This window comes from Crinia signifera, chromosome 6, assembly GCF_055691185.1.
Source record: "Crinia signifera chromosome 6, ASM5569118v1, whole genome shotgun sequence".
NCBI classification, from domain to species: Eukaryota; Metazoa; Chordata; class Amphibia; order Anura; family Myobatrachidae; genus Crinia; species Crinia signifera.
The window spans coordinates 1,797,384-1,820,076 of NC_139222.1; the positions used below are offsets into that span (position 1 = coordinate 1,797,384).

A 22,693-nucleotide genomic window follows, 5' to 3' on the forward strand; every position below is an offset into this window, starting at 1 on the left:
GGCATGTTTGAAAATACAAGTCGCTGTCCGCAGTGCCTAGAATACCACTCTAACGTCTCTTGACAGACGAGCATGGCTTCAGTCACTACGGAGTGATCTACCCCCTCAGGTTTCTCGTCTAAATGGCCTAAACGCGTTTTTAATTTGCTAACGTAATGAGCAGGTATCCCCCCCCCCTTTGGTGATCCCTATGTTATGTGCTAGCACAGAAGTGATGTATGTGCATTATTGTCGCTTTTGGCAAGCTTAAAGCCGGGCTGGCATCTCCACAGACTGGTCAGCTGGACTCCTCTTTCTCTCCGGCAAGCTTATTTCACTTTTTTCATGGCCTCCACCTTCTTTCTGTGCATTTCATGCGCACTGTGGGACCTTCTTGGGTGGCTGCCTGTGAATTCTCCATTCAGCTACTCTTTAGGGCTGTCACTTTGCCGGATCCTTCGGACCTTGGGGGAAGCCTTTGCGGCTCCAGCATCTCAGTCTGGCAGCTCTGCTTTAAAGGTTTCTCAGCGCTGTCCCGCCCGTGTTGGGAATTCTGCTGTAACTCCAGTGCCACCTAGTGGATGAAGGAGAAAACGGGATTTTGTACTTACCGTTAAATCCTTTTCTCCGATTCCACAGGTGGCACTGGATGCCCTCCCGGCGCTGCTCTTCCAGAAAGTTATGGCTAATCGCCTTTTCGGTTAAGTCCCTTGCCAAGGTGGATTCCTTTGTTAGTTGGCTCTCCCTGGCCAGTTATGTGTGTGGTTGATGTCGCTTGAAATTTCTATTTTCACTTTTCCTGTTCTGATGTGTGATGTTTATCCTCCTCTCGGAAGTGTTTTTCTTCCAGCTCCCTCCGGGCACAATACTTCAGGCTGCCTGGGATGGGGAAGTAGAGGGGAGGAGTCAGCCACACTTGTAAATTTCTATGCAGGTTTCGAGACTCAGTTGCGCGCAAATTAAATGAATCAGTATAGTCCCTTATGTGTCCTAGAAGATTAGCACATGGACTGGCGTGCCATGAGGGGATGTTAGGTATGACTCCAGAAAAGATGTAGGAGACATACCAGTAGGCACCAGAGAGATGGTAAATACCATCTCCAAATTCAAATTGCATTTGTCCTCAGATTTGCTGCATGTAAAAATCCATATTGCAAGATCAGGGAAGAGGTGCATTGTGCGTGTCGCATTGGGAAAATTGTAGACTACATTATCTGCCACACAATGTAACACCTGACCTTTGTGTGACATTGCTGGAAGCACAAGTAACATCACAGTCCCTTTCTTATTGAGGGTACGGAAGCCAATTGCCCTTGTGTGCGCCAGACTATTATAGTGTTCCCGCTAGGCTGGCAGCGCCCCGCTAAAACAGCCTGCCTCCTCCTCTTATGATGATACCGGGGAAGCCCGGCGCCGCAGTATAAAGCGGTGCCCTGCACTTCCCCGGCAGTGGAGAGCCTTCGGTGCGGCCGGGCCCGCCCCCTTCAGTGACTACGGCAGCCAGGCGCGCCCCTTTTCTTGACGACGGCAGCCGGGCCCACCCCTTTTTGTCACGGTGCGGCCCGGGCATGCCCCTTTTGTGACGTCAGCGGCCCAGGACCGCCCAGAACAGTGACGTCGGCAGGCCCGGTCCACCCCCTTGACGCTGCCCCCATGCAGCGGCGCCCTGCCCGCCCCTGTTCCTAGAAGGAACATTATTATTATTACTACAGTTTCCAGAGGATTAAGCAATTTGGAGACTATGCAATGGAACCTGCAGACCAACAAGGGACAGTGGATGGTGGTTGTGGATCTTGTGGATTGGGTGGTTTTCAGCCGATACCCATTTAGACCTTAGCAAACCTTGCACCTGTTCATGTCACAGTAGTGTGCCAGCAGCCAGGTCCAAAGCCACTAGGGTATGGCTGAGTTTGGTATCATGAGTTGCCCCACTTGTTTGCATGGTTTGTACCCAATAGAACACCCATGGGATGCAGTTGGCCATATCTTCAATTGCAGAGTTCCACAAATGGCAAATGTTAGGAAACTAGACCATTAATCTGAAGTCTTCCGTGAATCCTCTCAGTTAAGCCCCATGTAACTCCTTCTGGCTCCAAGTGTCACTCCAGCCAGTTCCCCCATGTGTTACTCCACTCAGCACCCTCCTGTGTCACTCCAGCCAACTCCCTCCTGTGTCACTCCAGCCAGCTACCCCATGCATCACTCCATCTGGCTCAAAGCGTCACTTCAGTCAGCACCCTCCTGTGTCACTCTAGCCAGCTCCCCCAAGTGTCACTCCAGCCAGCTGCCCCATGTGTCACTCCAGACAGCTCTCTCCTGTGTCACTCCAGCTGGCTGCCCCATGTGTCACTCCAGCCAGCTGCCCTATGTGTCACTCCAGCCGGCTCCCTGCTGTGTCACTCCAGCCGGCTCCCCCAAGTGTCACTCCAGCCAGCTCCCTCCTGTGTCACTCCAGCCAGCTCCCCAAGTGTCACTCCAGCCAGCTCCCTTCTGTGTCACTCCAGCCAGCTCTCTCCTGTGTCACTCTAGCCAGCTGCCCCATGTGTCACTCCAGCCGGCTCCCTGCTGTCACTCCAGCCGACTCCCCATGTGTCACTCCAGCCAGCTCCCATGTGTCACTCCAGCTAGCTCCCTCCTGTATAACTTTAGCCAGCTCCCTCCTGTATAACTTTAGCTAGCTCCCTCCTGGGGCTGATATCTAATAAAAAAAAAATATTACTCCAGAAATCTTTTTTAGTTTTTATTAATGACACACATTCCAAATATATGCCGATACTTAATTCATAATATTATAATGTATCAGCTCATAGAAAAGCCTTTCTTCTGTTTGAATTCTGGTGTGTGAGAAGTTGTAATTTCTGACTAAAGCCCCGTACACACTGGGCGACTTTGAAGGGATAGCCCCTCATCTGAGCATCTTTCAGCATGAAAGCCACCCAGTGTGTACGGGGCAGCGATGAGCAGTGAGTGCTGCCGCACGCTGCCGCTATGTAAATCCGTCCACCCCCGGGGCAAATACGCACTGAGCGATTGTCAGCCCAGCTATTTCCCCATCATCGCTCTACATACACACGCATTATCGCCCAGTGTGTATGGACCTGAAGACATTTCCCACACTACGATGGGAGATCTATTGAAGATGGGATGTTGCTATGGCAACCAATCAGATTATATATATTATCTTCTAGAAGGTTCTAAATAAATAAGTAGTAGAATTTGATTGATTTGGGCAACATCTCATCTTCAATAGAATTCCCAACTTCATACATTTACCATGGGGAGCACAAATATGACTTCTCCTGTGTGTGAGTCTCCTGATGTATATCAAGAGCAGATTTATATGTAAAACATTTCCCACACTCAGAGCATGAAAATGGCCTCTCATCCGTGTGTTTTCTCTGGTGAATTACAAGAGCTCTTTTGTTTTTATAACATTTCCCGCACTCAGAGCATGTAAATGGTTTCTCAACTGTGTGAATTATCTGATGTGTAACAAGTTCTGATTTATATCTAAAACTTTTCTCACACTCAGAGCATGGAAATGGTTTCTTACCAGTGTGACTTTTCTCATGTGTAGAAAGAGTTGATTTATTCTTATAACATTTCCCACAGTGAGAACATACAAATGGTTTCTCATCTTTGTGACATCTTTCATGTTTAACAAGTACTGATTTCCGTGTAAAACATTTCCCACACTCAGAGCATGGAAACGGTTTCTCACCTGTGTGACTTCTCTGATGTGTAACAAGATCTGCTTTATTTATAAAACATTTCTCACACTCAGAGCATGACAATGGTTTCTCACCTGTGTGACCACTCTGATGTCTAACAAGATCTGATTTGTATATAAAACATTTCCCACACTCAGAGCATTGATATGGTTTCTCACCTGTGTGTCTTCTTCCATGTTTAACAAGAACTGATTTCTGTGTAAAACATTTTCCACACTCAGAACATGAAAATGGTTTCTCACCTGTGTGAAGTCTCTGATGTATAACCATATCTGATTTCTTCATAAAACATTTTCCACACTCAGAACATGAAAATGGTTTATCACCTGTGTGACTTTTCTTATGTATAACAAGATCTGTTTTCTGTGGAAAACATTTCCCACACTGAGAGCATGAAAATGGCCTCTCACCTGTGTGAGTTCTCTGATGTGTAACCAGATGTGATTTATATGGAAAACATTTCCCACATTTAGAGCATCGAAATGGTTTCTCACCTGTGTGACTTTTCTGATGCATAACAAGAGCTGGTTTATTTGTATAACATTTCCCACACTCAGAACATGAAAATGTTTTTTCACATGTGTTACTTTTCTGATGTCTAACAAGAACAGATTTATTTGAATAACATTTCCCACACTGAGAGCATGAAAATGGCCTCTCACCTGTGTGAGTTCTCTGATGTGTAACCAGTTGTGATTTATATGGAAAACATTTCCCACATTTAGAGCATTCAAATGGTTTCTCACTTGTGTGACTTTTCTGATGCATAACAAGAGCTTGCTTATTTGTATAACATTTCCCACACTCAGAACATGAAAATGTTTTCTCACTTGTGTGACTTTTCTGATGTCTAACCAGAACAGATTTATTTGTATAACATTTCCCACACTGAGAGCATGTACATGATCTCTCACCTGTGTGACTTCTCTGATGTGAAACCAGAAAACTTTTATATGTAAAACATTTTCCACATTCAGAGCATGGAAATGGTCTCTCAAATATGTGACTTCTCTTATGTACAGATAGAGCTGTTTTATTTGTAAAACATTTTCCACACTGAGAGCATAAACATGGTCTCTCCCCTGTGTGACGTCTCTGATGTATCACAAGATCTGATTTCTGTGTAAAACCTTTACCACACTCAGAGCAGGAAAATGGCTTTCTACCTTTGTGACTTCTCTGATGTGTAACAAAATGCAATTTGTGTGTAAAACATTTCCCACACTTAGGACATGGAAATATTTTATCATGTGGTTTAGCTGCACTATGTGTAACAAAAGCTGAGGTATGAGAAGAACAGGCATCACGGTTAGAGGGATCAGATGGTATATCAGCGCTGTAAGGTACTGGGTGTATATATACAGTAATGGGGATGTCTCCTGGAGAGTCCTGTGTGATGTCATCTTCTAGTTTAGTATCTGCAGACAAGATGCGATCTCCCTCCAGGGCATCTCTGCTTGTGTCTCCCCCTGCTGGAGATAATATAACTATTATTATACAGTGTACACACATAACTCCGCACTACTGAGAGTATACAGCAATTCCCATCAGTCCCTGCTTGTGTCTCCCTCTGCTGGAGATAATATAACTATTATTATTATACAGTGTACACACATAACTCCACACTACAGAGAGTATACAGCAATTCCCATCAGTCCCTGCTTGTGTCTCCCCTGCTGGAGATAATATAACTATTATTATTATACAGTGTACACACATAATTCCGCACTACAGAGAGTATACAGCAATTCCCATCAGTCCCTGCTTGTGTCTCCTCCTGCTGGAGATAATATAACTATTATTATACAGTGTACACACATAACTCCGCACTACATAGAGTATACAGCAATTCCCATCAGTCCCTGCTTGTGTCTTCCCCTGCTGGAGATAATATAACTATTATTATACAGTGTACACACATAACTCCGCACTACAGAGAGTATACAGCAATTCCCATCAGTCCCTGCTTGTGTCTCCCCCTGCTGGAGATAATATAACTATTATTATTATACAGTGTACACACATAACTCCGCACTACAGAGAGTATACAGCAATTCCCATCAGTCCCGGCTTGTGTCTCCCCCTGCTGGAGATAATATAACTATTATTATACAGTGTACACACATAACTCCGCACTACAGAGAGTATACGGCAATTCCCATCAGTCCCTGCTTGTGTCTCCCCCTGCTGGAGATAATATAACTATTATTATACAGTGTACACACATAACTCCGCACTACAGAGAGTATACAGCAATTCCCATCAGTCCATGCTTGTGTCTCCCCCTGCTGGAGATAATATAACTATTATTATACAGTGTACACACATAACTCCGCACTACAGAGAGTATACGGCAATTCCCATCAGTCCCTGCTTGTGTCTCCCCCTGCTGGAGATAATATAACTATTATTATACAGTGTACACACATAACTCCGCACTACAGAGCGTATACAGCAATTCCCATCAGTCCCTGCTTGTGTCTCCCCCTGCTAGAGAGAATATAACTATTATTATTATACAGTGTACACACATAACTCCGCACTACAGAGAGTATACAGCAATTCCCATCAGTCCCTGCTTGTGTCTCCCCCTGCTGGAGATAATATAACTATTATTATACAGTGTACACACATAACTCCGCACTACAGAGAGTATACAGCAATTCCCATCAGTCCCTGCTTGTGTCTCCCCCTGCTGGAGATAATATAACTATTATTATTATACAGTGTACACACATAACTCCGCACTACAGAGAGTATACAGCAATTCCCATCAGTCCCTGCTTGTGTCTCCCCCTGCTGGAGATAATATAACTATTATTACACAGTGTACACACATAACTCCGCACTACAGAGAGTATACAGCAATTCCCATCAGTCCCTGCTTGTGTCTCCCCCTGCTGGAGATAATATAACTATTATTATTATACAGTGTACACACATAACTCTGCACTATAGAGAGTATACAGCAATTCCCATCAGTCCCTGCTTGTGTCTCCCCCTGCTGGAGATAATATAACTATTGTTATTATACAGCGTACACACATAACTCCGCACTACAGAGAGTATACAGCAATTCCCATCAGTCCCTGCTTGTGTCTCCCCTGCTGGAGATAATATAACTATTATTATTATACAGCGTACACACATAACTCAGCACTACAGAGAGTATACAGCAATTCCCATCAGTCCCTGCTTGTGTCTCCCCCTGCTGGAGATACTATAACTATTATTATACAGCTTACACACATAACTCCGCACTACAGAGAGTATACAGCAATTCCCATCAGTCCCTGCTTGTGTCTCCCCCTGCTGGAGATAATATAACTATTATTATACAGTGTACACACATAACTCCGCACTACATAGAGTATACAGCAATTCCCATCAGTCCCTGCATGTGTCTCTCCCTGCTGGAGATAATATAACTATTATTATTATACAGTGTACACACATAACTCCGCACTACAGAGAGTATACAGCAATTCCCATCAGTCCCGGCTTGTGTCTCCCCCTGCTGGAGATAATATAACTATTATTATACAGTGTACACACATAACTCCGCACTACAGAGAGTATACGGCAATTCCCATCAGTCCCTGCTTGTGTCTCCCCCTGCTGGAGATAATATAACTATTATTATACAGTGTACACACATAACTCCGCACTACAGAGAGTATACGGCAATTCTCATCAGTCCCTGCTTGTGTCTCCCCCTGCTGGAGATAATATAACTATTATTATACAGTGTACACACATAACTCCGCACTACAGAGAGTATACGGCAATTCCCATCAGTCCATGCTTGTGTCTCCCCCTGCTGGAGATAATATAACTATTATTATACAGTGTACACACATAACTCCGCACTACAGAGAGTATACGGCAATTCCCATCAGTCCCTGCTTGTGTCTCCCCCTGCTGGAGATAATATAACTATTATTATACAGTGTACACACATAACTCCGCACTACAGAGAGTATACAGCAATTCCCATCAGTCCCTGCTTGTGTCTCCTCCTGCTAGAGAGAATATAACTATTATTATTATACAGTGTACACACATAACTCCGCACTACAGAGAGTATACAGCAATTCCCATCAGTCCCTGCTTGTGTCTCCCCCTGCTGGAGATAATATAACTATTATTATACAGTGTACACACATAACTCCGCACTACAGAGAGTATACAGCAATTCCCATCAGTCCCTGCTTGTGTCTCCTCCTGCTGGAGATAATATAACTATTATTATTATACAGTGTATACACATAACTCCATACTACAGAGAGTATACAGCAATTCCCATCAGTCCCTGCTTGTGTCTCCCCCTGCTGGAGATAATATAACTATTATTATTATACAGTGTACACACATAACTCCGCACTACAGAGAGTATACAGCAATTCCCATCAGTCCCTGCTTGTGTCTCCCCCTGCTGGAGATAATATAACTATTATTACACAGTGTACACACATAACTCCGCACTACAGAGAGTATACAGCAATTCCCATCAGTCCCTGCTTGTGTCTCCCCCTGCTGGAGATAATATAACTATTATTATACAGTGTACACACATAACTCCGCACTACAGAGAGTATACAGCAATTCCCATCAGTCCCTGCTTGTGTCTCCCCCTGCTGGAGATAATATAATTATTATTATTATACAGTGTACACACATAACTCCGCACTACAGAGAGTATACAGCAATTCCCATCAGTCCCTGCTTGTGTCTCCCCCTGCTGGAGAGAATATAACTATTATTATACAGTGTACACACATAACTCCGCACTACAGAGAGTATACAGCAATTCCCATAAGTCCCTGCTTGTGTCTCCCCCTGCTGGAGAGAATATAACTTTTATTATTATACAGTGTACACACATAACTCCGCACTACAGAGAGTATACAGCAATTCCCAACAGTCCCGGCTTGTGTCTCCGCCTGCTGGAGATAATATAACTATTATTATACAGTGTACACACATAACTCCGCACTACAGAGAGTATACGGCAATTCCCATCAGTCCCTGCTTGTGTCTCCCCCTGCTGGAGATAATATAACTATTATTATACAGTGTACACACATAACTCCGCACTACAGAGAGTATACAGCAATTCCCATCAGTCCATGCTTGTGTCTCCCCCTGCTGGAGATAATATAACTATTATTATACAGTGTACACACATAACTCCGCACTACAGAGAGTATACGGCAATTCCCATCAGTCCCTGCTTGTGTCTCCCCCTGCTGGAGATAATATAACTATTATTATACAGTGTACACACATAACTCCGCACTACAGAGAGTATACAGCAATTCCCATCAGTCCCTGCTTGTGTCTCCTCCTGGTGGAGATAATATAACTATTATTATTATACAGTGTACACACATAACTCCATACTACAGAGAGTATACAGCAATTCCCATCAGTCCCTGCTTGTGTCTCCCCCTGCTGGAGATAATATAACTATTATTATTATACAGTGTACACACATAACTCCGCACTACAGAGAGTATACAGCAATTCCCATCAGTCCCTGCTTGTGTCTCCCCCTGCTGGAGATAATATAACTATTATTACACAGTGTACACACATAACTCCGCACTACAGAGAGTATACAGCAATTCCCATCAGTCCCTGCTTGTGTCTCCCCCTGCTGGAGATAATATAACTATTATTACACAGTGTACACACATAACTCCGCACTACAGAGAGTATACAGCAATTCCCATCAGTCCCTGCTTGTGTCTCCCCCTGCTGGAGATAATATAACTATTATTATACAGTGTACACACATAACTCCGCACTACAGAGAGTATACAGCAATTCCCATCAGTCCCTGCTTGTGTCTCCCCCTGCTGGAGATAATATAATTATTATTATTATACAGTGTACACACATAACTCCGCACTACAGAGAGTATACAGCAATTCCCATCAGTCCCTGCTTGTGTCTCCTCCTGCTGGAGATAATATAACTATTATTATTATACAGTGTATACACATAACTCCATACTACAGAGAGTATACAGCAATTCCCATCAGTCCCTGCTTGTGTCTCCCCCTGCTAGAGATAATATAACTATTATTATACAGTGTACACACATAACTCCGCACTACAGAGAGTATACAGCAATTCCCATCAGTCCCTGCTTGTGTCTCCCCTGCTGGAGATAATATAACTATTATTATACAGTGTACACACATAACTCCGCACTACAGAGAGTATACAGCAATTCCCATCAGTCCCTGCTTGTGTCTCCCCTGCTGGAGATAATATAACTATTATTATACAGTGTACACACATAACTCCGCACTACAGAGAGTATACAGCAATTCCCATCAGTCCCTGCTTGTGTCTCCTCCTGCTGGAGATAATATAACTATTATTATTATACAGTGTACACACATAACTCCGCACTACAGAGAGTATACAGCAATTCCCATAAGTCCCTGCTTGTGTCTCCCCCTGCTGGAGAGAATATAACTTTTATTATTATACAGTGTACACACATAACTCCGCACTACAGAGAGTATACAGCAATTCCCAACAGTCCCGGCTTGTGTCTCCGCCTGCTGGAGATAATATAACTATTATTATACAGTGTACACACATAACTCCGCACTACAGAGAGTATACGGCAATTCCCATCAGTCCCTGCTTGTGTCTCCCCCTGCTGGAGATAATATAACTATTATTATACAGTGTACACACATAACTCCGCACTACAGAGAGTATACAGCAATTCCCATCAGTCCATGCTTGTGTCTCCCCCTGCTGGAGATAATATAACTATTATTATACAGTGTACACACATAACTCCGCACTACAGAGAGTATACGGCAATTCCCATCAGTCCCTGCTTGTGTCTCCCCCTGCTGGAGATAATATAACTATTATTATACAGTGTACACACATAACTCCGCACTACAGAGAGTATACAGCAATTCCCATCAGTCCCTGCTTGTGTCTCCTCCTGGTGGAGATAATATAACTATTATTATTATACAGTGTACACACATAACTCCATACTACAGAGAGTATACAGCAATTCCCATCAGTCCCTGCTTGTGTCTCCCCCTGCTGGAGATAATATAACTATTATTATTATACAGTGTACACACATAACTCCGCACTACAGAGAGTATACAGCAATTCCCATCAGTCCCTGCTTGTGTCTCCCCCTGCTGGAGATAATATAACTATTATTACACAGTGTACACACATAACTCCGCACTACAGAGAGTATACAGCAATTCCCATCAGTCCCTGCTTGTGTCTCCCCCTGCTGGAGATAATATAACTATTATTACACAGTGTACACACATAACTCCGCACTACAGAGAGTATACAGCAATTCCCATCAGTCCCTGCTTGTGTCTCCCCCTGCTGGAGATAATATAACTATTATTATACAGTGTACACACATAACTCCGCACTACAGAGAGTATACAGCAATTCCCATCAGTCCCTGCTTGTGTCTCCCCCTGCTGGAGATAATATAATTATTATTATTATACAGTGTACACACATAACTCCGCACTACAGAGAGTATACAGCAATTCCCATCAGTCCCTGCTTGTGTCTCCTCCTGCTGGAGATAATATAACTATTATTATTATACAGTGTATACACATAACTCCATACTACAGAGAGTATACAGCAATTCCCATCAGTCCCTGCTTGTGTCTCCCCCTGCTAGAGATAATATAACTATTATTATACAGTGTACACACATAACTCCGCACTACAGAGAGTATACAGCAATTCCCATCAGTCCCTGCTTGTGTCTCCCCTGCTGGAGATAATATAACTATTATTATACAGTGTACACACATAACTCCGCACTACAGAGAGTATACAGCAATTCCCATCAGTCCCTGCTTGTGTCTCCCCTGCTGGAGATAATATAACTATTATTATACAGTGTACACACATAACTCCGCACTACAGAGAGTATACAGCAATTCCCATCAGTCCCTGCTTGTGTCTCCTCCTGCTGGAGATAATATAACTATTATTATTATACAGTGTATACACATAACTCCATACTACAGAGAGTATACAGCAATTCCCATCAGTCCCTGCTTGTGTCTCCCCCTGCTGGAGATAATATAACTATTATTATTATACAGTGTACACACATAACTCCGCACTACAGAGAGTATACAGCAATTCCCATCAGTCCCTGCTTGTGTCTCCCCCTGCTGGAGATAATATAACTATTATTATTATACAGTGTACACACATAACTCCGCACTACAGAGAGTATACAGCAATTCCCATCAGTCCCTGCTTGTGTCTCCCCCTGCTGGAGATAATATAACTATTATTACACAGTGTACACACATAACTCCGCACTACAGAGAGTATACAGCAATTCCCATCAGTCCCTGCTTGTGTCTCCCCTGCTGGAGATAATATAACTATTATTATACAGTGTACACACATAACTCCGCACTACAGAGAGTATACAGCAATTCCCATCAGTCCCTGCTTGTGTCTCCCCCTGCTGGAGATAATATAATTATTATTATTATACAGTGTACACACATAACTCCGCACTACAGAGAGTACACAGCAATTCCCATCAGTCCCTGCTTGTGTCTCCCCCTGCTGGAGATAATATAATTATTATTATTATACAGTGTACACACATAACTCCGCACTACAGAGAGTACACAGCAATTCCCATCAGTCCCTGCTTGTGTCTCCCCCTGCTGGAGAGAATATAACTTTTATTATTATACAGTGTACACACATAACTCCGCACTACAGAGAGTATACAGCAATTCCCAACAGTCCCGGCTTGTGTCTCCGCCTGCTGGAGATAATATAACTATTATTATACAGTGTACACACATAACTCCGCACTACAGAGAGTATACGGCAATTCCCATCAGTCCCTGCTTGTGTCTCCCCCTGCTGGAGATAATATAACTATTATTATACAGTGTACACACATAACTCCGCACTACAGAGAGTATACAGCAATTCCCATCAGTCCATGCTTGTGTCTCCCCCTGCTGGAGATAATATAACTATTATTATACAGTGTACACACATAACTCCGCACTACAGAGAGTATACGGCAATTCCCATCAGTCCCTGCTTGTGTCTCCCCCTGCTGGAGATAATATAACTATTATTATACAGTGTACACACATAACTCCGCACTACAGAGAGTATACAGCAATTCCCATCAGTCCATGCTTGTGTCTCCCCCTGCTGGAGATAATATAACTATTATTATACAGTGTACACACATAACTCCGCACTACAGAGAGTATACGGCAATTCCCATCAGTCCCTGCTTGTGTCTCCCCCTGCTGGAGATAATATAACTATTATTATACAGTGTACACACATAACTCCGCACTACAGAGAGTATACAGCAATTCCCATCAGTCCCTGCTTGTGTCTCCTCCTGCTGGAGATAATATAACTATTATTATTATACAGTGTACACACATAACTCCATACTACAGAGAGTATACAGCAATTCCCATCAGTCCCTGCTTGTGTCTCCCCCTGCTGGAGATAATATAACTATTATTATTATACAGTGTACACACATAACTCCGCACTACAGAGAGTATACAGCAATTCCCATCAGTCCCTGCTTGTGTCTCCCCCTGCTGGAGATAATATAACTATTATTACACAGTGTACACACATAACTCCGCACTACAGAGAGTATACAGCAATTCCCATCAGTCCCTGCTTGTGTCTCCCCCTGCTGGAGATAATATAACTATTATTACACAGTGTACACACATAACTCCGCACTACAGAGAGTATACAGCAATTCCCATCAGTCCCTGCTTGTGTCTCCCCCTGCTGGAGATAATATAATTATTATTATTATACAGTGTACACACATAACTCCGCACTACAGAGAGTATACAGCAATTCCCATCAGTCCCTGCTTGTGTCTCCCCCTGCTGGAGAGAATATAACTATTATTATACAGTGTACACACATAACTCCGCACTACAGCGAGTACACAGCAATTCCCATCAGTCCCTGCTTGTGTCTCCCCCTGCTGGAGAGAATATAACTCTTATTATTATACAGTGTACACACATAACTCCGCACTTCAGAGAGTATACAGCAATTCCCATCAGTCCCTGCTTGTGTCTCCCCCTGCTGGAGATAATATAACTATTATTATTATACAGTGTACACACATAACTCCGCACTACAGAGAGTATACAGCAATTCCCATCAGTCCCTGCTTGTGTCTCCCCCTGCTGGAGATAATATAACTATTATTATTATACAGCGTACACACATAAGTCCGCACTACAGAGAGTATACAGCAATTCCCATCAGTCCCTGCTTGTGTCTCCCCTGCTGGAGATAATATAACTATTATTATTATACAGCGTACACACATAACTCAGCACTACAGAGAGTATACAGCAATTCCCATCAGTCCCTGCTTGTGTCTCCCCCTGCTGGAGATACTATAACTATTATTATACAGTGTACACACATAACTCCGCACTACAGAGAGTATACAGCAATTCCCATCAGTCCCTGCTTGTGTCTCCCCCTGCTGGAGATACTATAACTATTATTATACAGTGTACACACATAACTCCGCACTACAGAGAGTATACAGCAATTCCCATCAGTCCCTGCTTGTGTCTCCCCCTGCTGGAGATACTATAACTATTATTATACAGTGTACACACATAACTCCGCACTACAGAGAGTATACAGCAATTTCCATCAGTCCCTGCTTGTGTCTCCCCCTGCTGGAGATAATATAACTATTATTATACAGTGTACACACATAACTCCGCACTACAGACAGTATACAGCAATTCCCATCAGTCCCTGCTTGTGTCTCCCCCTGCTGGAGATAATATAACTATTATTATACAGTGTACACACATAACTCCGCACTACAGAGAGTATACAGCAATTCCCATCAGTCCCTGCTTGTGTCTCCCCCTGCTGGGGATAATATAACTATTATTATACAGTGTACACACATAACTCCATACTACAGAGAGTATACAGCAATTCCCATAAGTCCCAGCTTGTGTCTCCTCCTGCTGGAGAGAATATAACTATTATTATACAGTGTACACACATAACTCCATACTACAGAGAGTATACAGCAATTCCCATCAGTCCCTGCTTGTGTCTCCCCCTGCTGGGGATAATATAACTATTATTATTATACAGTGTACACACATAACTCCGCACTACAGAGAGTATACAGCAATTCCCATAAGTCCCAGCTTGTGTCTCCTCCTGCTGGAGATAATATAACTATTATTATTATACAGTGTACACACATAACTCCGCACTACAGAGAGTACACAGCAATTCCCATCAGTCCCTGCTTGTGTCTCCCCCTGCTGGAGATAATATAACTATTATTATACAGTGTACACACATAACTCTGCACAACAGAGTATACAGCAATTCCCATCAGTCCCTGCTTGTGTCTCCCCCTGCTGGACATAATATAACTATTATTATACAGTGTACACACATAACTCCCCACTACAGAGAGTATACAGCAATTCCCATCAGTCCCTGCTTGTGTCTCCCCCTGCTGGAGATAATATAACTATTATTATTATACAGTGTACACACATAACTCCGCACTACAGAGAATATACAGCAATTCCCATCAGTCCCTGCTTGTGTCTCCCCCTGCTGGAGATAATATAACTATTATTATACAGTGTACACACATAACTCCGCACTACAGAGAGTATACAGCAATTCCCATCAGTCCCTGCTTGTGTCTCCCCCTGCTGGAGATAATATAACTATTATTATACAGTGTACACACATAACTCCGCACTACAGAGAGTATACAGCAATTCCCATCAGTCCCTGCTTGTGTCTCCCCCTGCTGGAGATAATATAACTATTATTATACAGTGTACACACATAACTCCGCACTACAGAGAGTATACGGCAATTCCCATCAGTCCCTGCTTGTGTCTCCCCCTGCTGGAGATAATTTAACTATTATTATACAGTGTACACACATAACTCCGCACTACAGAGAGTATACGGCAATTCCCATCAGTCCCTGCTTGTGTCTCCCCCTGCTGGAGATAATAACTATTATTATACAGTGTACACACATAACTCCGCACTACAGAGAGTATACAGCAATTCCCATCAGTCCATGCTTGTGTCTCCCCCTGCTGGAGATAATATAACTATTATTATACAGTGTACACACATAACTCCGCACTACAGAGAGTATACGGCAATTCCCATCAGTCCCTGCTTGTGTCTCCCCCTGCTGGAGATAATATAACTATTATTATACAGTGTACACACATAACTCCGCACTACAGAGAGTATAAGCAATTCCCATCAGTCCCTGCTTGTGTCTCCTCCTGCTGGAGATAATATAACTATTATTATTATACAGTGTACACACATAACTCCATACTACAGAGAGTATACAGCAATTCCCATCAGTCCCTGCTTGTGTCTCCCCCTGCTGGAGATAATATAACTATTATTATTATACAGTGTACACACATAAATCCGCACTACAGAGAGTATACAGCAATTCCCATCAGTCCCTGCTTGTGTCTCCCCCTGCTGGAGATAATATAACTATTATTATTATACAGTGTACACACATAACTCCGCACTACAGAGAGTATACAGCAATTCCCATCAGTCCCTGCTTGTGTCTCCCCCTGCTGGAGATAATATAACTATTATTATTATACATTGTACACACATAACTCCGCACTACAGAGAGTATACAGCAATTCCCATCAGTCCCTGCTTGTGTCTCCCCCTGCTGGAGATAATATAACTATTATTACACAGTGTACACACATAACTCCGCACTACAGAGAGTATACAGCAATTCCCATCAGTCCCTGCTTGTGTCTCCCCCTGCTGGGGATAATATAACTAATATTATACAGTGTACACACATAACTCCATACTACAGAGAGTATACAGCAATTCCCATAAGTCCCACCTTGTGTCTCCTCCTGCTGGAGATAATATAACTATTATTATACAGTGTACACACATAACTCCATACTACAGAGAGTATACAGCAATTCCCATCAGTCCCTGCTTGTGTCTCCCCCTGCTGGGGATAATATAACTATTATTATTATACAGTGTACACACATAACTCCGCACTACAGAGAGTATACAGCAATTCCCATAAGTCCCAGCTTGTGTCTCCTCCTGCTGGAGATAATATAACTATTATTATTATACAGTGTACACACATAACTCCGCACTACAGAGAGTACACAGCAATTCCCATCAGTCCCTGCTTGTGTCTCCCCCTGCTGGAGATAATATAACTATTATTATACAGTGTACACACATAACTCTGCACAACAGAGTATACAACAATTCTCATCAGTCCCTGCTTGTGTCTCCCCCTGCTGGAGATAATATAACTATTATTATACAGCGTACGCACATAACTCCGCACTACAGAGAGTATACAGCAATTCCCATCAGTCCCTGCTTGTGTCTCCCCTGCTGGAGGTAATATAACTATTATTATACAGTGTACACACATAACTCCGCACTACAGAGAGTATACAGCAATTCCCATCAGTCCCTGCTTGTGTCTCCTCCTGCTGGAGATAATATAACTATTATTATTATACAGTGTACACACATAACTCGCACTACAGAGAGTATACAGCAATTCCCATCAGTCCCTGCTTGTGTCTCCCCTGCTGGAGATAATATAACTATTATTATTATACAGTGTACACACATAACTCCGCACTACAGAGAGTATACAGCAATTCCTACCAGTCCCTGCTTGTGTCCCCCCCCCCCCCCTGCTGGAGATAATATAACTATAATTATACAGTGTACACACATAACTCCGCACTACAGAGAGTATACAGCAATTCTCATCAGTCCCTGCTTGTGTCTCCCCCTGCTGGAGATAATATAACTATTATTATTATACAGTGTACACACATAACTCCACACTACAGAGAGTATACAGCAATTCCCATCAGTCCCTGCTTGTGTCTCCCCTGCTGGAGATAATATAACTGTTATTATACAGTGTACACACATAACTCCGCACTACAGAGAGTATACAGCAATTCCCATCAGTCCCTGCTTGTGTCTCCCCCTGCTGGAGATAATATAACTATTATTATACAGTGTACACACATAACTCCGCACTACAGAGAGTATACAGCAATTCCCATCAGTCCCTGCTTGTGTCTCCCCCTGCTGGAGATAATATAACTATTATTATACGGTGTACACACATAACTCCGCACTACAGAGAGTATACAGCAATTCCCATCAGTCCCTGCTTGTGTCTCCCCCTGCTGGAGATAATATAACTATTATTATACAGTGTACACACATAACTCCACACTACAGAGAGTATACAGAAATTCCCAGCAAGGCACATAGGCCCCCCATATAATAACACAGCACATAGGTCCCCCTCACAGATAGTAATACTGCAAGTAGACCCCCCAGATAATTATACAGCACATACTGTAAATCCCCCCACTGAGATAATAACACAGCACATAGGTCCCCCTCACAGATAGTAATACTGCAAGTAGACCCCCCAGATAATTATACAGCACATACTGTAAGTCCCCCCCCACTGAGATAATAGCACAGCACATAGGTCCCCCCCCACATATAATACAGCATATAACCCCCAACCCCCACAAAAAATCCAAATAAATAATACCGCACATGGTCAGTCACCCACCACCAGTTTGCAGAAAGGAGGCCAAAGGGATTGAGTAAATTTGTTCCTGCACAAGGGACCAGACCACCAGCTGAGAAATTACCAGCACAGCAGCCGCTGCATGTTCAAAGCAACAGCAGGCAGCCAGCCAGGAAAGCAGCGAGGGAGACTTAAGCCATGAAGAGCCAGACACTGCCTGACCTGTTGGTGCTCAGTACTGTAGTAGTAGCGCTGGGTCCGGGCTTTCATGGTGAGCCACAGGGACATGGAGGATGATCATCATCAATGGATCCCACCACCTGCAATACAACTAGTGCATCATCAATGGATCTCTCCCCCATCCCCCGTAATACAGATAGCACATTATCAAATGGTTGCCACCTTCCATTATACGTATAGCTCATCATCAATGGATCCCCCACCCTGCAATACTAATATCACATCATCGATGGATCCCACCCATAATACAGATAGCACATCATCAATGGATCCCCCACCCCGCAATACTAATATCACATCATCGATGGATCCCACCCATAATACAGATAGCACATCATCAATGGATCTCCCCCATAACACAGAGAGCACATCATCGATGGATCTCCCCCCATAATACAGATAGCACATCATCAATGGATCTCCCCCCATAATACAGATAGCACATCATCAATGGATCTCTCCTCCCATAATACAGATATCACATCATCGATGGATCTCCCCCCATAATACAGATAGCACATCATCAATGGATCTCTCCCATAATACAGATATCACATCATCGATGGATCTCCCCCCATAATAACAGATAGCACATCATCAATGGATCTCTCCCCCCATAATACAGATAGCACATCATCAATGGATCCCCCACCCCGCAATACAGATATCACATCATCGATGGATCCCACCCATAATACAGATAGCACATCATCAATGGATCTCCCCCATAACACAGAGAGCACATCATCAATGGATCTCCCCCCATAATCCAGATATCACATCATCGATGGATCCCACCCATAATACAGATAGCACATCATCAATGGATCTCCCCCATAATACAGATAGCACATCATCAATGGATCTCCCCCCATAATTCAGATATCACATCATCGATGGATCTCCCCCCACAATACGGATAGCACATCATCAATGGATCTCTCCCCCCATAATACAGATAGCACATCATCAATGGATCTCCCCCCATAATTCAGATATCACATCATCGATGGATCTCCCCCCACAATACGGATAGCACATCATCAATGGATCTCTCCCCCCATAATACAGATAGCACATCATCAATGGATCTCTCCCCATAATACAGATAGCACATCATCAATGGATCTCTCCCCATAATACAGATAGCACATCATCAATGGATCTCTCCCCATAATACAGATAGCACATCATCAATGGATCTCCCCCCATAATACAGATAGCACATCATCAATGGATCTCTCCTCCCATAATACAGATAGCACATCATCAATGGATCTCTCCTCCCATAATACAGATAGCACATCATCAATGGATCTCTCCTCCCATAATACAGATAGCACATCATCAATGGATCTCCCCCCATAATACAGATAGCACATCATCAATGGATCTCCCCCATAATACAGATATCACATCATCAATGGATCTCCCCCATAATACAGATAGCACATCATCAATGGATCTCTCCCCCATAATACAGATATCACATCATCAATGGATCTCCCCCATAATACAGATAGCACATCATCAATGGATCTCTCCCCCCATAATACAGATAGCACATCATCAATGGATCTCCCCCATAATACAGATATCACATCATCAATGGATCTCTCCCCCCATAATACAGATAGCACATCATCAATGGATCTCTCCCCATAATACAGATAGCACATCATCAATGGATCTCTCCCCCATAATACAGATAGCACATCATCAATGGATCTCCCCCCATAATACAGATAGCACATCATCAATGGATCTCCCCCCATAATACAGATAGCACATCATCAATGGATCTCCCCCATAATACAGATATCACATCATCAATGGATCTCCCCATAATACAGATAGCACATCATCAATGGATCTCTCCCCCCATAATACAGATATCACATCATCAATGGATCTCTCCCCCCATAATACAGATAGCACATCATCAATGGATCTCTCCCCCCATAATACAGATAGCACATCATCAATGGATCTCTCCCCCCATAATACAGATAGCACATCATCAATGGATCTCTCCCCCCATAATACAGATAGCACATCATCAATGGATCTCCCCCATAATACAGATAGCACATCATCAATGGATCTCCCCCCCCCATAATACAGATAGCACATCATCAATGGATCTCCCCCCATAATACAGATAGCACATCATCAATGGATCTCCCCACCCATAATACAGATAGCACATCATCAATGGATCTCCCCCCATAATACAGATAGCACATCATCAATGGATCTCTCCCCCATAATACAGATAGCACATCATCAATGGATCTCTCCCCATAATACAGATAGCACATCATCAGTGAATCTCTCCCCCCATAATACAGATAGCACATCATCAATGGATCTCTCCCCATAATACAGAGAGCACATCAATGGATCTCCCCCATAATACAGATAGCACATCATCAATGGATCTCCCCCATAATACAGATATCACATCATCAATGAATCTCCCCCATAATACAGATATCACTTCATCAAGGGATCTCCCCCATAATACAGATATCACATCATCAATGGATCTCCCCCATAATACAGATAGCACATCATCAATGGATCTCCCCCCATAATACAGATAGCACATCATCAATGGGTCTCTCCCCCCATAATACAGATATCACATCATCAATGGATCTCCCCCCATAATACAGATAGTACATCATCAGTGGATCTCTCCCCCCATAATACAGATAGCACATCATCAATGGATCTCTCCCCATAATACAGAGAGCACATCAATGGATCTCCCCCATAATACAGATAGCACATCGACAATGGATCTCCCCCATAATACAGATAGCACATCATCGATGGATCTCCCCCATAATACAGATAGCACATCATCGATGGATCTCTCTGCCCATAATACAGATAGCACATCATCAATGGATCTCCCCCATAATACAGATAGCACATCATCAATGGATCTCCCCCATAATACAGATATCCCATCATCAATGGATCTCCCCCATAGTACAGATATCACATCATCGATGGAACTCCCCCCATAATACAGATAGCACATCATCAATGGATCTCCCCCATAATACAGATAAGCACATCATCAATGGGTCTCTCCCCCCATAATACAGATATCACATCATCAATGGATCTCCCCCCATAATACAGATAGCACATCATCAGTGGATCTCTCCCCCCATAATACAGATAGCACATCATCAATGGATCTCTCCTCCCATAATACAGATAGCACATCATCAATGGATCTCTCCCCATAATACAGATAGCACATCATCAATGGATCTCTCCCCATAATACAGATAGCACATCATCAATGGATCTCCCCCATAATACAGATAGCACATCATCAATGGATCTCCCCCATAATACAGATAGCACATCATCAATGGATCTCCCCCATAATACAGATATCCCATCATCAATGGATCTCCCCCATAGTACAGATATCACATCATCAATGGATCTCCCCCGATAATACAGATAACACATCATCAATGGATCTCCCCCCATAATACAGATAGCACATCATCAATGGATCCCCCCCCATAATACAGATAGCACATCATCAATGGATCTCGCCCCATAATACAGATAGCACATCATCAATGGATCTCTCCTCCCATAATACAGATAGCACATCATCAATGGATCTCCCCCATAATACAGATATCCCATCATCAATGGATCTCCCCCATAGTACAGATATCACATCATCAATGGATCTCCCCCGATAATACAGATATCACATCATCAATGGATCTCTCCCCATAATACAGATAGTACATCATCAATGGATCTCCCCCCATAATACAGATAGCACATCATCAATGGATCTCGCCCCATAATACAGATAGCACATCATCAATGGATCTCTCCCCATAATACAGATAGCACATCATCAATGGATCTCTCCTCCCATAATACAGATAGCACATCATCAATGGATCTCTCCCCCATAATACAGATAGCACATCATCAATGGATCTCCCCCATAATACAGATAGCACATCATCAATGGATCTCTCCCCATAATACAGATAGC

General features: G+C 43.1%; 1 protein-coding gene across 1 annotated transcript in view; it reads right to left on the bottom strand.

Moving 5' to 3' along the window:
• Positions 1–2,706: 2,706 nt before the first annotated feature.
• LOC146009797 (uncharacterized) overlaps positions 2,707–22,693 on the bottom strand; it is a 928,908-nt gene continuing 908,921 nt past the window's right edge. Inside the window, exon 6 of the mRNA XM_083150264.1 lies at positions 2,707–5,182. Within this exon, the coding sequence (XP_083006390.1) occupies positions 3,249–5,182 (1,934 nt within the window). The 3' untranslated portion in view covers positions 2,707–3,248. The remainder of the gene's footprint in view (positions 5,183–22,693) is intronic.